Genomic DNA, 12,733 nt, shown 5'->3' with positions numbered 1-12,733 from the left:
TTTTTTATGTATTCCCTCATTATCCCGTCAGGCAAAAAGCTGCTCACTCTCGTATTGAGTATGGAAAATCTTGTCAACTCGTCATCTCGTTCTGATTGTCTATGGCATCGCATTTTCTCCCAATTGCCAAATTACGACAAGTCTATCTACTAGCCGGTAGCGTACCTTGTCGCTTCGCTCGAATTTAACCTCTTTCTTCCTTTCCCAGAAATAGATACCCGTTCAAGATAACGGACCTCAAGGCCTCAATCGTTGAGGATCACGAGGGAACGGCGTGGCCTGTCGAACATTGTCCAATCCCAAGAAGAACATGACGATACGGTTCAATCCCAAGCCACCACCGGCGTGTGGTCGACATCCTTGTCTGAAAGCGTTGACGTAGTCTGAGAAACCGTCAGAAGCAGGATCGACGCCCTTGTTTCGCATCGAAGCTTCCAGTTCGCTGGCATCGTTTATACGTTGAGCGCCGGACATGATTTCCTCGCCGCGCATGAAAAAGTCGTACGAGTTGGACAGTTTCGGGTCCTTGGGGTGTGGCTTGGTGTAAAAGGGTCGCACAGACATGGGGAATTCGTCGAGCACGTAGAAATCAGTGTCGTACTTCTCGCGAATGATCTGGCCGAGCCTCTTCTCCTGGGCGGTGGTCAGATCAGTCACGTAGTTGTCTTGCTCGGTGGTGTCGACACCGGCGTCCCTGAGCAGTTTGATGCCGTCAAAGTATTTCAGTCGCAACGCCTTTCCGTCCTTGAGGTGGAAGTCGCCGGCCTTGGGGAAATATTTCTGAACCACGGCAATTTCATCCTTGTATCGGGACTTTAGCTCCGTGACGATGAACACAATGAGCTTCTCCGCAAAATCGAGGACTTCGTGGTAGTGGTGGTCGAAGACCATTTCGAAATCGAGACCGGTGAACTATTGATATGCAAAGTTAGCCCAAATCAAACCAGGGAGGAGTTCGGGCCATAGCATTTATCACCTCTGTCAAGTGCCGATGCGTGTTGCTGTTCTCGGCACGAAAGACTGGTCCAATCTCGAAAACACTCTCGCAGTCACCGGCAATGAGCATCTGCTTGTGCAGCTGAGGACTCTGCGCTAAGAAACCACTCTTGCCGAAGTAGTTGTTGACTTCAAACACACCGCTGCCGCCTTCCGTGGCCGCACCGAGCAATTTTGGAGTGTTGAATTTCCTCGATCCGCTCTTCCGCATGTACTCTTCAAACAGCCCTTCAACTGCGCTGGAAATGGTGAAGATGGCCTGGTTGCATTCCGTCTGCAGATCGATCACTCGGTTGTCGAGTCGAGTCTTGAGTGTGACGACCGGGGCTCCTTCAGCGTCAACTTGTCCTTCTTGTTCCACAGCTGGGGGCGGTCGTTCGGCGTCCTTGACTTGCATGGGGATGACTTCGGCGGCCGAGGAGATGAGGTAGATCTTTTTGACGTGCAATTCGAGATCGCTGATCGAGGCTGATGCAACAGGAGGATTTGGCTTCTTGACGAGCCCTGTAACCCGCACGAAAGAGTTGATATTGACGCTCGTTGCCCATTTGACCATTTGCCTCGAGACCTCGTCTCCGCTAGCAGCAACGACGGCCTGGATGGTCTTGCCTTGCTGTCTGAGCATGAGAAAGGCCAGTTTCGCAGACTGACTTCTGCTGTTGTGAACTCTGGTTATAACGGTGACTTCCTTGTCAGCATCCTCGGGGCCCAGTTTCTTCAGGTGTGTGATCTGGACGGTATCTTCTGGCAGAGCGCCATAGTTGTCTTTCGCCGTGTCTTCAGACGCAACCTGGGCTTGCTGTGCGGCTCTCTTTTCTTCGTCTGCCTTTTTGGCCGCCGCCTTCTTTGCCGCCTTCTCGGCTTCCTTCTGTGCCTTCTTTAATGCATTCTTGGAGGGGGCACCGTCCGCCGACACGTTGGGGTTGTCTTTGGCATGTGTTGGTAGAGAGGTCTCCGACATATTGACGAGGTTCCGAGCGGAACTGTAGTGTTATGAAGGTGTCTGAGAAACTTTTGTTGTTTAGAAGCGAGGGTTTGGTTTTGATTGAGTGCAAGTGAGTCACCGCATGAGAATCATGAGACGGGCGCGCAGAAATCAAAGTGGGCTGCGAAAATGTCTAAGGCGGGGGAGCGAATCTTCCAAAGCCTCAGCCTCGCAGCCTCGCAGCCTCACATCCTCCCATTGAGGTAGCCTCAGATCGGGGTCGCTCTGCTGTCGGCCCCGACTACCGGCTCGTAGCTTTAGAGATTGGAAGGAGAGGCATCAATATTTCTATACTATTCCCATGTCGGGCTGTCTCTCTCGGCGAGGATCATTCGTCTGGACGCATCTTCCTGAACCCAGTCCTCGATCCTCCTCACAGTATCTTCCACCATCGCGATATATGTGGCTCCCATCGTGAACATCGAGGTATGTGCCTGAACCTCATCAATGCCATCCATTTGTACCTTGATCCAGGTCGAATCGGTTCTGCCGTCTGAATTCCTAGAAGGAATCACACAAAACCTCCTCTCTTTCTGATTTCCAGGAGCCTTGTCCTTCGCAGCTGAGGCAGCATCGTCATCCGCTGTCGATAGCCCTTTTCCACCCACGTCACATACAGCTCGTTGGTCAGTATCTTGGATCGAGGCATGTCCGCTCGAGGACGGCAATGACTCCAGGTGACCCATAGATGGGAGTGCATCGACCACGGTACTGTGTGGATTGATTCCCAGATCGGGAACGTCTTTTGCGACTACCTCACCATCGCGATGTTCCTCTAAGGATATTCGTGGGCTGGGGGTAGACGGTAAAGGAAGGTTCTGGGATGAACTCCTCCTCGATGAGGTACCAGAATCGGCAGGCTGCGAGACTTCACCCGGAGGTTCCAGCATATTTTCGGCCGTCGTTCGTGACTCTGGCTTCGACTTGACCGGTCCTGTGCTTGAGGTATAATAGTTGACGAATCTTACCCGTCTCCTCTGTTGGCCATGTGGGCCTGGGGGCGTGGCGAGCTCGTTCACATCTTCCAACTCCCTTATCGACCTATAACGCTTTCTGAGTCCTACATAGTCTGCAAGACAACCTCCAAACTCGAGGTGAGAAGACACATATTTGCCAGCAGCTTTCGTGACCTCTCCCGCATGCTTGTTCCAGAAGTACCAAGCACGTTGGAGTTTGCCCTTTCGGGTAGCCAGGCGGACATCGTTTGGATAAGAGGGATTGTAAGTTGGGTCAGGGTTCGCAGGTTCTGGCAACGGCAAAGATTCTTCTGCTGCCTCTGCAGCGGTCGGACTGGTTCGGAATATACTGGCAATTCCTGTCCCGACTACCCCTGGATGCATACCGAGGTAAGGCACATCGAAAGCAAGAAGTCCTAGGATGCGGTGCTTAGACTGCTCTTCGCTGCTTGTGGCATCAGCGCGCAGCAGAACGACCTCGGCCGCAAGAATACCGCCCAGACTGTGACCAACGAGAATGACATCCGTGTTATCAGACTCGTGAGGAGCAAGCCTGGAAGTATGTCAGTCGTCGTACTGCGAACCCTCGCCTTACACATACCACTTGCTGAAATCGTTTGCCGCAAAGGAAATATTGCGCCTAGACTTGTACCGAGGGTAGATCTTAGTGTAGACGACATGCGTATCTCTAAGACGCTCAGTCAGTGAACCATGGATGTGGGCCGGAAAGCTCTTGAAGCTGGTCTCGTCGCCCAGGAAGCCATGTATGTAGACGATGAGCAGGGTGCGTCGACCCTTGCCAGCAGACTCGGCAGGCCTGAGTGATTGAGTCGACGAGGCTCGTGGGTCATGAAAGCCGCCACGATACAACGAGTTCTTCAGCAGAGAGGAGTCGGGCGATAAGAACTGAGAGCCTGCTCTAGGAGCACCTGTGTCTGCATCTTCCTCAGACAGCGCACTGGAAGATGATAAGGCAGACGGTGTTCGAGGAGGTAATGGAGGTTTCGATGCCATGGTGGCACTCTGAAGTCACAGAGAACTACATTGCCCAAGGCATTCGAGAAGAAGCGTTCGGTCAAGGAAAAGCTGGGACTGCACTTTCCGTCATCTTTTGATCGTAGCGAGTACTTGTATGGGAGATGTGCATCGCCCGTGTTACTGTGAAGAGATTCGACAGGGCAGAGCAACAGGGACCAAACAGGGAATACGTTGATTGAGGACCACTTGATATCGCGGCGCTGCTGCTTCCAGGCACAGCCACAGAATTAATTATATTCTGGATCAACAAAGCGACGTCACTCTGGCGCATGCGACTCTTTTCCTAAAACCCAACAGCACGAACTGTTCCACGCATCTTCGCCAAAGCCGCTCACGCCCCGTAGCCATCGAGGACATTGCCGACCATGCTGATTTTGAGTCTCTGATGTTCCCGTCCACACAACCGTAGCAGCCATGGCACCACAAGTCGAGATCTCGATACCCAACACTACCATCTCGGGCACCTCGAAACCGTACACCACCTACAACATCACCCTCCGCCTTCCCCTGAGATCATTCACCGTCCAGAAACGCTACTCCGATTTCCTGTCCCTCCACTCCGGCTTGACCGACCAAGTCGGTTCGCCGCCACCCGTCTCATTGCCTGCGAAGTCGTGGTTCTCAAAAACGGTCTCGAATCCCCAGCTTACCGAAGAGCGACGCCAAGCGCTCGAAACGTATCTCAAGACGATCAACGAGATAGACGACTCAAGATGGCGCACAACAAGTGTCTGGAGATCCTTTCTCAACCTGCCTAGCACTCTCGCGAGTCAAACGTCGAGTAAGGCTTCCACGCTACATTCAGTAATCACAGGCCCCGGAGGAGGCGGGGCACCGATCACAGATCCGGTGCTGTGGTTGGATTGCTACAGAGATTTGAAGGCACAGTTACAAGATGCACGGCTGAGTCTCACGCACCGGGACCAGGCGTCAACACCACAGAAACAGCACGAAGCTGGCACCGCGGCCAAGAGCAGCCTAGTCAAGGCTGGCACGATGATCAAAGCCCTGGAGGAGGGACTGGCGAACATACAAAAGGCGTCCGAAGGATGGGGAGGGCAGAAACTCGGCGAAGGTGAAATCAGAAGGAGAAGAGACCTGATTGCCACGGCACAGAAGGACAAGGACGGTCTCGAGAATCTGCTCAACGCCATGGTCACCAAGTCGAACCTGGATCAGACCGTTGCGTCGGTCCAGGATACGCATCGTCTTATGGGGGCGAAGCCTAGATCTGGCGGGAGAGTGCTCGGCAAGGAGACGGCAGAGACGAGGGAATTGGATAATCAGGGTGTGTTGCAGCTGCAGAAGCAGAAAATGGCCGAGCAGGATTTGGACGTCGAAGAGCTTCGAAAGATTGTGCAAAGACAAAAGGAACTGGGAATTGCCATCAACCAGGAGCTCGAGGTGCAGAACGAGATGCTGAAAATGGTTGACGAGGATGTTGATCGAGTGCAAAGCAAGATGAACATCGCTAAGCGCAGAATCGGGAAGATATCATAGACTTGGAAGCGCGTGTGTTTCTTTAGCTCGTTCTCTGTTTCTACATCATGGGGGGTATCATAGCGTTCGCAAGTTTTTGGTATCATAACAGGCAGTCTCGGCAGTGTGAGTGCATTCGATAATATCATGTTCCAGATTTTGGATCCAGAAAAGAACGGGCTGCTTCCACCGTGATCTGGGAGGAACTGCAGTCGTCGGTGCTGATCAGCCCGAGCTTGTTTTTACGGACTTGAAACCACATCAACGCCCGATCTCCGCCCAGCTGTTTTGAGAGGATCTTCTCCTTCAAGTCTTGGATCATATTGTTGTACAAGTCCGGCATTTCAAGTTCTTGCATCCATTGGCGAACGGTGCCGAGACCTTCAGCCACTTTCCCATAGTTCCTCTCGCCGTAGCTGGTGCGGATCCAGTCCGTCAAGATCGTGGCCATCTGCTGCACGATGGTGGCGATGTAACCCTCATCGTCCGCTGTCTCTATCATTTGGGTGAACTCGGGGATCGCATTGTCCGGGGAAATGTGGTCTCGTTTCTCCTTGCGCAAAAGCTCGCTTACGTCCAATCCAGAGATTGGCTTCTCGGCATCACGATATCGTCGTCGGCCTTTGGCTCGTTGTTGCACCTTTTTAACGTCGGCGGCTTCGATCAGTTTCGATAGAGCCTTTTTGCTCCGTTCCTGAAGCTCTTCTGGTTGTTGGCGGTAAGTTTTGAACATCTCGGGCTCCTCTGGGAACTTGTCGGACCCATGGATGGCTCGAAACTTGATTGCCCCTTCTACCCTATGCAGAACAGGCGAGAACGTGTCTTCCATTGCCATCATCTCTTCGTCCTCGTTCATCAGGGTCATGTTGTCGACAAAGTCACTCATACTCATCATCAATTTTTGGTTCGGCAGGTTGCGGTGCTCGGTCAATTCTTTGCCTGATACTGTGAGTACTTTGTCCAAGGGCGGAAATCGATACGATCGAACATCTTCTGCGAACGGGAGAACATTCTCGACTAAGCATTCAAGATCGGCGTCGACCAATGGCGATAGGAGCGTTAAAATGGGATCCTGCATGTCCTTTTTTACAAGCCTGCCGACAGCCACAGAGCCTAATTCAAAAAGTGCATGGACTAGAGACGAAAGAGCAAGAGCTGCCTTGTCGTTCCCTCTCTGTGCAACTATCACGTTGGAATTGTCCAGAAGCATATATCGTTCAACGTGTTCCATCGGGATGAAGCCCAAGATATCGTATCCCATTGATGTCTCGAGTTTCGTAATATTCTGCTCGGACTCCATGATTGCGACCGCAGTGCGACCATATTCGTATCCTTTCGCCAACTCTTCACGACTGAGTTCTTTTGTTTCCCCGTTTTCGAGTTTTGCGGCGTACTTGTATATGCTATGTACGGACTGAAGCCCTTGATCATCGTCCGCCACGTTTTCTCGTACTGCAAATGAGCTCGCTGTCGGAGGCCGTCTGGTTTGGACCTTGAAGTATCTCTCGACGTCGATCGACAAGGCCGTGTCATAATGCTCTGGATCGCCCAATCTTAGCTGCCCTCTATAGGTGGGGGTTGCGCGGATAGGCTTGATATCTGGCCGAGAGAGCTGATCAATAGCTTCTTGCATAGTTCCAAACATCCCGCCTGAGAGATCAACCAGCTTCTGTAAAGTTCGTTCGTTCTCTGCCTTGGTCGCAGATTTATCCTCTTCCTTTGTGCCATATTCAGGGTCGTCAAAATCAATGCCGAGCAGTACCAATTCGATGTCGTGGTTCTTAAATTGCTCTGCCGTACTCTCAACATCATCAGCGTCGATATGTCCAGTAGCATTTGTGATGACAACAATTCTTTTCTTGTACTTCAGATGTTTACAGTGTTTCATCATCATATCGACTGCAATAATAATACCAGAGAGGACATCACGATCGTCCGTCTTGCTGGGCTTGAGGAGCTTTGGAAGCGTTCGTAGTTCGGGCATCAGGATCTGTGATATTGGCTGTAGGACACTGATGTGCTTGTATGAGTCGTCCTGACTCGCCATGTCGTTGTTTGTGCCATCAGTTCCCAGACCAATAACACCGATCATGAGAGTCTTTCGCCCGGTGAAGACGGCATTCGTGATCTTATCCCAGACATATTGGAGAGCCCAATCAAGGTCGGTTTGGCTTCGACCAGAGTGCTTTTTGCTCATAGACCGTGACACATCTATGAGATAAACCGTCGCCTCTTTCTCAGCCATGGCTGCGTCGATGTGCTGGGTTCAGTGTCGCAATTGGAGGCTTGGATGTCTTTGGGCGTTCCCTTGTACCGCATACCGCAGAGGGGTAGGATGTCGGTCCCTCTGCACAAGCAATTCTCTGTGCGCTATCGATAGGTCGGTGTGATTTCGCAGTGGTCGCTTGTTGTATCTGCCCTACGCCATCTTCTCTGGACGCAGCCTCAGCAGCCCGCACTTGGCCTGTACATTCAGGTCATTAACTGGACGTCGCGGTGTGACGCGTGATCACGTGAGATCATGTGTGAGCCGCGGCATGTCGTCACCGCCGTTGATCGTGCTCAAGTGTACGAATCTTCAGCAGAGAGTTCGAGGGTGCGAGTAGACAATAGCATCACTTCACGAAGCTGTTGAGGTACCGTTGCGACATCTTGGAGCCGACTCTCATTCGATATGGCGGGCTCCCTCATTTACTCCGCTGCTCCCTACCACATAATCAGGTGGGTGCAGACGCATTTTGTCTATTCGATCCGTGGCACGACTGACAAGGCTTCAGTTATGGCATCTTGCTAGGCACTACAACCTTTCAGAGCTTTGTTGGAGGCATAGTCGCATTCAGAAATCTACCTCGGCCGCAGTTCTCACAGCTGCAGCAAGCGACCTTTCCCATATACTTTTCAATGCAGACTGCCCTTCCTATTCTCCTGGCCCTGACTCTGCCAGCCGAAAGGACTGCGATCAGTACGATACCCTCGAGTATATCTGGTGTCCTCGACCCCGTCAACCGCTTTCGAGTGCTTGCCCCTCTTTTGACGATGTTTGCTACTGCAACCGCCAACCTGGTGTATATTGGGCCGGAAACTACGAAATGTATGCGGGAGAGAAAGCACCAAGAGACGAGAGATGGGAAGAAAAGCTACGACGCGCCTCCGCATAGTAAAGAGATGCAGGCACTTAACCAACAATTTTCGAGACTACACGGCGCATCTTCTTTGGTGAATCTGTTGTCCTGGATGGCAACTTTGTGGTATGGGTTTTATCTTGCGGACAGAATATCCTGAGCACCACACGCAACAACTCGCGAAGTCGTCGGGTCTTGTTCCGGTTCAACGAGGCTGGCCATAGTTTAGGTGACTATGAGGAATTTTGACGTACCTTCCACTTGATTTGGCTTTTGTCCCTCCTGTTACATTCTCCAAGTCCCTTCTCAAGGTCAGCCGAATTCAAAGGATGTCCAACCACATATCCTGAGCCGCGATGAATGCGATAGCAAGGCTCCCAGTGTATCACGAACCAACTGCATAAACAACCAGTTGGGATCTCCAGTGCCGAACAAAAGGCTCTGGACCACTTTGCATGTGTTGGACTTCGACTGCATACAAGCAAGTTCTCATGAACGGTGTCGAGAGGGACCTTACTCCGTATAGCGAATCACATAGGTCCAGCTATTTGTGGTGGCAATTGACCTCGCTTCTCAGACACCGCGGACCAATTCATACTCCAGTCAGAGATCTGGTATGGGTGGCGGTTCGGCCCCAAAATTTTGCGTAAAAGCTGTGGCTGAGAGCTATCCGGGCGATGTCGTTACAGACACTCCATCACAAAGTACCTCATCAAAAGTTACCTCGCCTTGTCTTTTCTGAAACCTGGTGACAAAAAGTGCAAAACACCTGGCTGCTAAATTGAACTCCTTACCCCCTTTTGCACCTTGACAACTCTTATAGAGATGAACTAACCATTTTATTCTACAGGGATTGATGGGGCAACCCCCGCGACCCCTGAAACACACCGGCCTTCTTTAGTGCTTACACGCGCCCTGCATATTCAGCTTTCTGCTCCCAAGAGTCTTGGTATATCAGCCTGACAGGTTACCAGCCTTACCGCCAGTGCTACAGCTTGCTTCGCAATGCGGCCTACTATAGGCTGTCCCTTGGCCTTGGGTGAAGGATCGCAAAGCAGGTTTCGGACCACAAGAGGGTCGAGAAAAGCTGCTGCGCTTCCATTGATCTATGGCCGGCAGACATTGATCTGGTCAGTTCATCGCTGACATGTACTTGTAGAGGCCACAGAGCGTGGTCCTTGTCCAGATGGAACAGATACTGTCTCGCAAAATACATTCAGATCTAGGCCTTACCGGAAAGTTTCCGTGTTGCGGGTGCTATTTCAACCACATCAGAGCCGTTGATATTTCTTATATCCATAGCCTTTGGACTTGGCTCTCGCACCTCTGGTAGGTGGAAGCTTTTGCCAAAGTCACTGGTTTTCTCCATGGATTACTTTGGTGCAGGGCGTCGTCAGTCCGGTCACTCGTCCTATGCAATGTTGTTCAACAGCGCATCAAGATCTGGTGAGCTGGGCTCGGAGCACTCCATGATCCCTTCCGATGCGGCAACCAAGCGCAACTATACAGTCACCAGCTTCACAAGTGCCCATGACCGCAAGTTCGAGTATACGAAGTTCGATTTTAGCAATGAATTGCCGCCATCAGATCCTATATCGACTCCCCAAGAAACACCGGAACAGTCCAAGCAGGCAATTCGAACAGGGTTCTGGGCCAATTCTTCGAAACTTCTTCCACATCTTGTCACCACCGCGGTGACCGCTGTGGTTGTGGGACTGAATTTTCGCAATGTTTATTGGATGGATTTGATGGCTCCGAATGTCCAGATTCTTCCTGGAATTACCCAGGACGGTGCTTTGAATGCACTTCAGTTGGCGGCTAAGCTACATGAGCTGCTGCTTGTTGCTTCTCTGGGGACCATTGTCTTGCATGTGGCGCACGCTCATCTGACTGGAAATCACGGCCTTCCCCTGGGGCTCCTCACGAACGCCTTCTCCATCGGGTCAGGCGACTTCTTGCGCACGAAGGCTTTCTGGACGTCCGCATGGACCTCGAAAGCACACTACTGGCGCTTCTGGCTTCTGTCTCTGCTCGCCACCATCCTGGCCACCCTTTCGGGACCATCCTCTGCTATTGCGATCATTCCCTCTTTGGATTGGTTCCCTGTTCACCATCCATTCGAGAACGAAGTCCTGCCATATTACGTGTTCAACGAAAGCACCGCTTTGTGGCCTGAGCGTGTCACAGCCTCGAGTGTCAACAGTGCAGACTCGGGCGTTGACTGCTTGGAAGCTGCCTTGACCACCCAGGTCCAAGACATCTGCCCTGCGGGTGACTTCCGTGATTTATATAGTTGGGCAGGCAATCTTCTCTTCGTCAACTCTTCCACTGGTTCCAACGTCTCCATCCCCGACGTACGAGGTGATACCCGGCGAGTCCTCTCAACTCAATCCTGCAAGAGCGATTTCGACGGAAGAGCATCTGGCATGTCGCTCAACACATTCATCACAGGCGCACTTACGCAATGGTGGCAATTTGCCCAAGACAATTACAATGGCCTAGGCCTTGAAGTCGCACGGCCACGCCTCACCCTGAAGAACCAGATCTTTGCACCCAGAGTTGAAGTCATGTGCAATGGTTTCAATTACTTCACTACCACAGAAGTTGAAGATAGGAAACCTGTAAAGTTTCCAAGCTTGACGCCAAACACCACTTTTTCGAACCGTGACTTCCAGCTTCCATACAACGGGACGTACAATGCAACGGATGTTCAGTGGGTTAAAATGCCCCCAGGTCCCGACAGCCCGACTCTAGGGGCCGCAGTTCGTATTCCCTGGATCTATTTTACAAACGCGAGCACGACAGAGACGAGGCAAGCAACGGCAATCCATGCCTGCAGCATCTATGTACGTACTCTCTCGTATCACTAGACGTGTTTAGCCCCCAGTTCCACTACCCTTCCCCACGTTCGTATCCGAAGGACGTCGTTCAGAAAGTGCTAACCTCTTGCAGGCCCAATGGGTGCCAGTATATGTTTGGTATGAGCCAAGGACGAGTGACCAGGTTTCATACTATACACAGGGCGAACTGCCAAGTACCTGTCTTGACATACCGCGGGTTGCTAGCGTAGACAGCCCGACCCGTAACATGACTATCGATCAACAGTACGCCGACGCCATCAACCAACCCATACCCTTCAGCGAAGGAAACATACCCGCAATACAAGCAATGCTTAACCAGCTAGTCTTTGATGAAGGTGTCGTTGCACCCACGAATCAGACCGGCGTCGTCTTCAAGTGTCCTCTTGTCGCCAACGTTAACGGCAGCGACTACATCCCAGCCACAGAAGAGGAGACCAGAAGAAGCAGAGCAACAGTGATATCGACCATGCTCGCTGGAGTCATGACAGATGGCCTCGCGCGTATAGCTGGGAATGGCATCTATCCTTATTCAGCTGCGATGTTCTTGACGAACAGAACAGATTCTTCCGGCGGATTGGTAGGGCGGTTCGTGGTCTCATCCGCAAAGGGTGGACAGGACGAATCGTTGAATGCCACTTCGGCAGAGGTCAACGATTGGCTCAGTATTGACCCCGAGTTTGCTCGATTCGGATATGGGTATCGCTACCAGGGGTCCGCGACGGCGCAGTTTGGAATTGTGATCCTCCTAATCCATGTTGCCCTCGCCACGGCGCACACAGCCTTCATTTTGTACAAAGTACTTTTCGCGAGGGAGGGCTTGGTCGGTTCTTGGACCACTGTAGCAGAACTGCTCGCTTTGGCGATCAACTCAAGTCCATCGTCGAGGTTGCAAAATACCTGCGCCGGAGTAAGCACAACGAAGACCTGGAGGGAAGAAATCTCCGTGAGAGAAACACATACCGGGCACCTTGAGCTGGTGGTCGGCCCCGAGGACAAGGCTCGATACAGACCACCGCAAGCTGGTCTTACCTATGGGCATTTGGTTGACTGAGAGCACAGCACTTTTCTTTCCGTCATTTTCTTCAGAACGTTGACGTTGAATATTATGAAATCATGCGATGAATGAACACCTACTCCGTGAATGAATTTGAATTTCCCGGTCAGGAGAGTAACTTAACCCATCCCAAGGGGGCTGCTGCGCTAAAGTGTGATTTTACATCCACCGCTGTTTGATATGGGTCCCCCTTCCTGGGATCGTTCTATCATGAAATCATTCTCCTCGTCAACACTATCCTT

General features: G+C 51.8%; 6 protein-coding genes across 6 annotated transcripts; 3 read left to right on the top strand and 3 right to left on the bottom strand.

Annotated features, from left to right (window-relative positions):
- Window positions 1-237: 237 nt before the first annotated feature.
- Window positions 238-1,957, bottom strand: PV08_07982 (aspartate-tRNA(Asn) ligase; the record flags this gene model as incomplete). The annotated part of the gene is made up of 2 exons (XM_016382308.1): window positions 238-912; window positions 977-1,957. The coding sequence occupies 2 exons, from the start codon at window positions 1,955-1,957 to the stop codon at window positions 238-240; spliced, it is 1,656 nt and encodes a 551-aa protein (XP_016233011.1).
- Window positions 1,958-2,274: 317 nt separating this feature from the next.
- On the bottom strand, window positions 2,275-3,951 carry PV08_07981 (uncharacterized protein; the record flags this gene model as incomplete). Its single annotated transcript, XM_016382307.1, has 2 exons — window positions 2,275-3,490; window positions 3,539-3,951. 2 exons carry the CDS (start codon window positions 3,949-3,951, stop codon window positions 2,275-2,277), a joined length of 1,629 nt encoding a protein of 542 aa, XP_016233010.1.
- A 438-nt stretch (window positions 3,952-4,389) lies between these two features.
- PV08_07980 (uncharacterized protein) lies at window positions 4,390-5,475 on the top strand (the record flags this gene model as incomplete). The annotated part of the gene is made up of 1 exon (XM_016382306.1): window positions 4,390-5,475. One exon carries the CDS (start codon window positions 4,390-4,392, stop codon window positions 5,473-5,475), a length of 1,086 nt encoding a protein of 361 aa, XP_016233009.1.
- A 124-nt stretch (window positions 5,476-5,599) lies between these two features.
- Window positions 5,600-7,699, bottom strand: PV08_07979 (uncharacterized protein; the record flags this gene model as incomplete). The annotated part of the gene is made up of 1 exon (XM_016382305.1): window positions 5,600-7,699. The coding sequence occupies one exon, from the start codon at window positions 7,697-7,699 to the stop codon at window positions 5,600-5,602; it is 2,100 nt and encodes a 699-aa protein (XP_016233008.1).
- Window positions 7,700-8,128: 429 nt separating this feature from the next.
- Window positions 8,129-8,736, top strand: PV08_07978 (uncharacterized protein; the record flags this gene model as incomplete). The annotated part of the gene is made up of 2 exons (XM_016382304.1): window positions 8,129-8,175; window positions 8,232-8,736. The coding sequence occupies 2 exons, from the start codon at window positions 8,129-8,131 to the stop codon at window positions 8,734-8,736; spliced, it is 552 nt and encodes a 183-aa protein (XP_016233007.1).
- A 1,207-nt stretch (window positions 8,737-9,943) lies between these two features.
- PV08_07977 (uncharacterized protein) lies at window positions 9,944-12,488 on the top strand (the record flags this gene model as incomplete). The annotated part of the gene is made up of 2 exons (XM_016382303.1): window positions 9,944-11,422; window positions 11,529-12,488. 2 exons carry the CDS (start codon window positions 9,944-9,946, stop codon window positions 12,486-12,488), a joined length of 2,439 nt encoding a protein of 812 aa, XP_016233006.1.
- Between the last annotated feature and the right edge of the window lie 245 nt (window positions 12,489-12,733).

This window comes from Exophiala spinifera (assembly GCF_000836115.1).
Source record: "Exophiala spinifera strain CBS 89968 unplaced genomic scaffold supercont1.6, whole genome shotgun sequence".
Taxonomy (NCBI): domain Eukaryota; kingdom Fungi; phylum Ascomycota; class Eurotiomycetes; order Chaetothyriales; family Herpotrichiellaceae; genus Exophiala; species Exophiala spinifera.
This window is presented reverse-complemented; position numbering and strand designations above follow the sequence as displayed.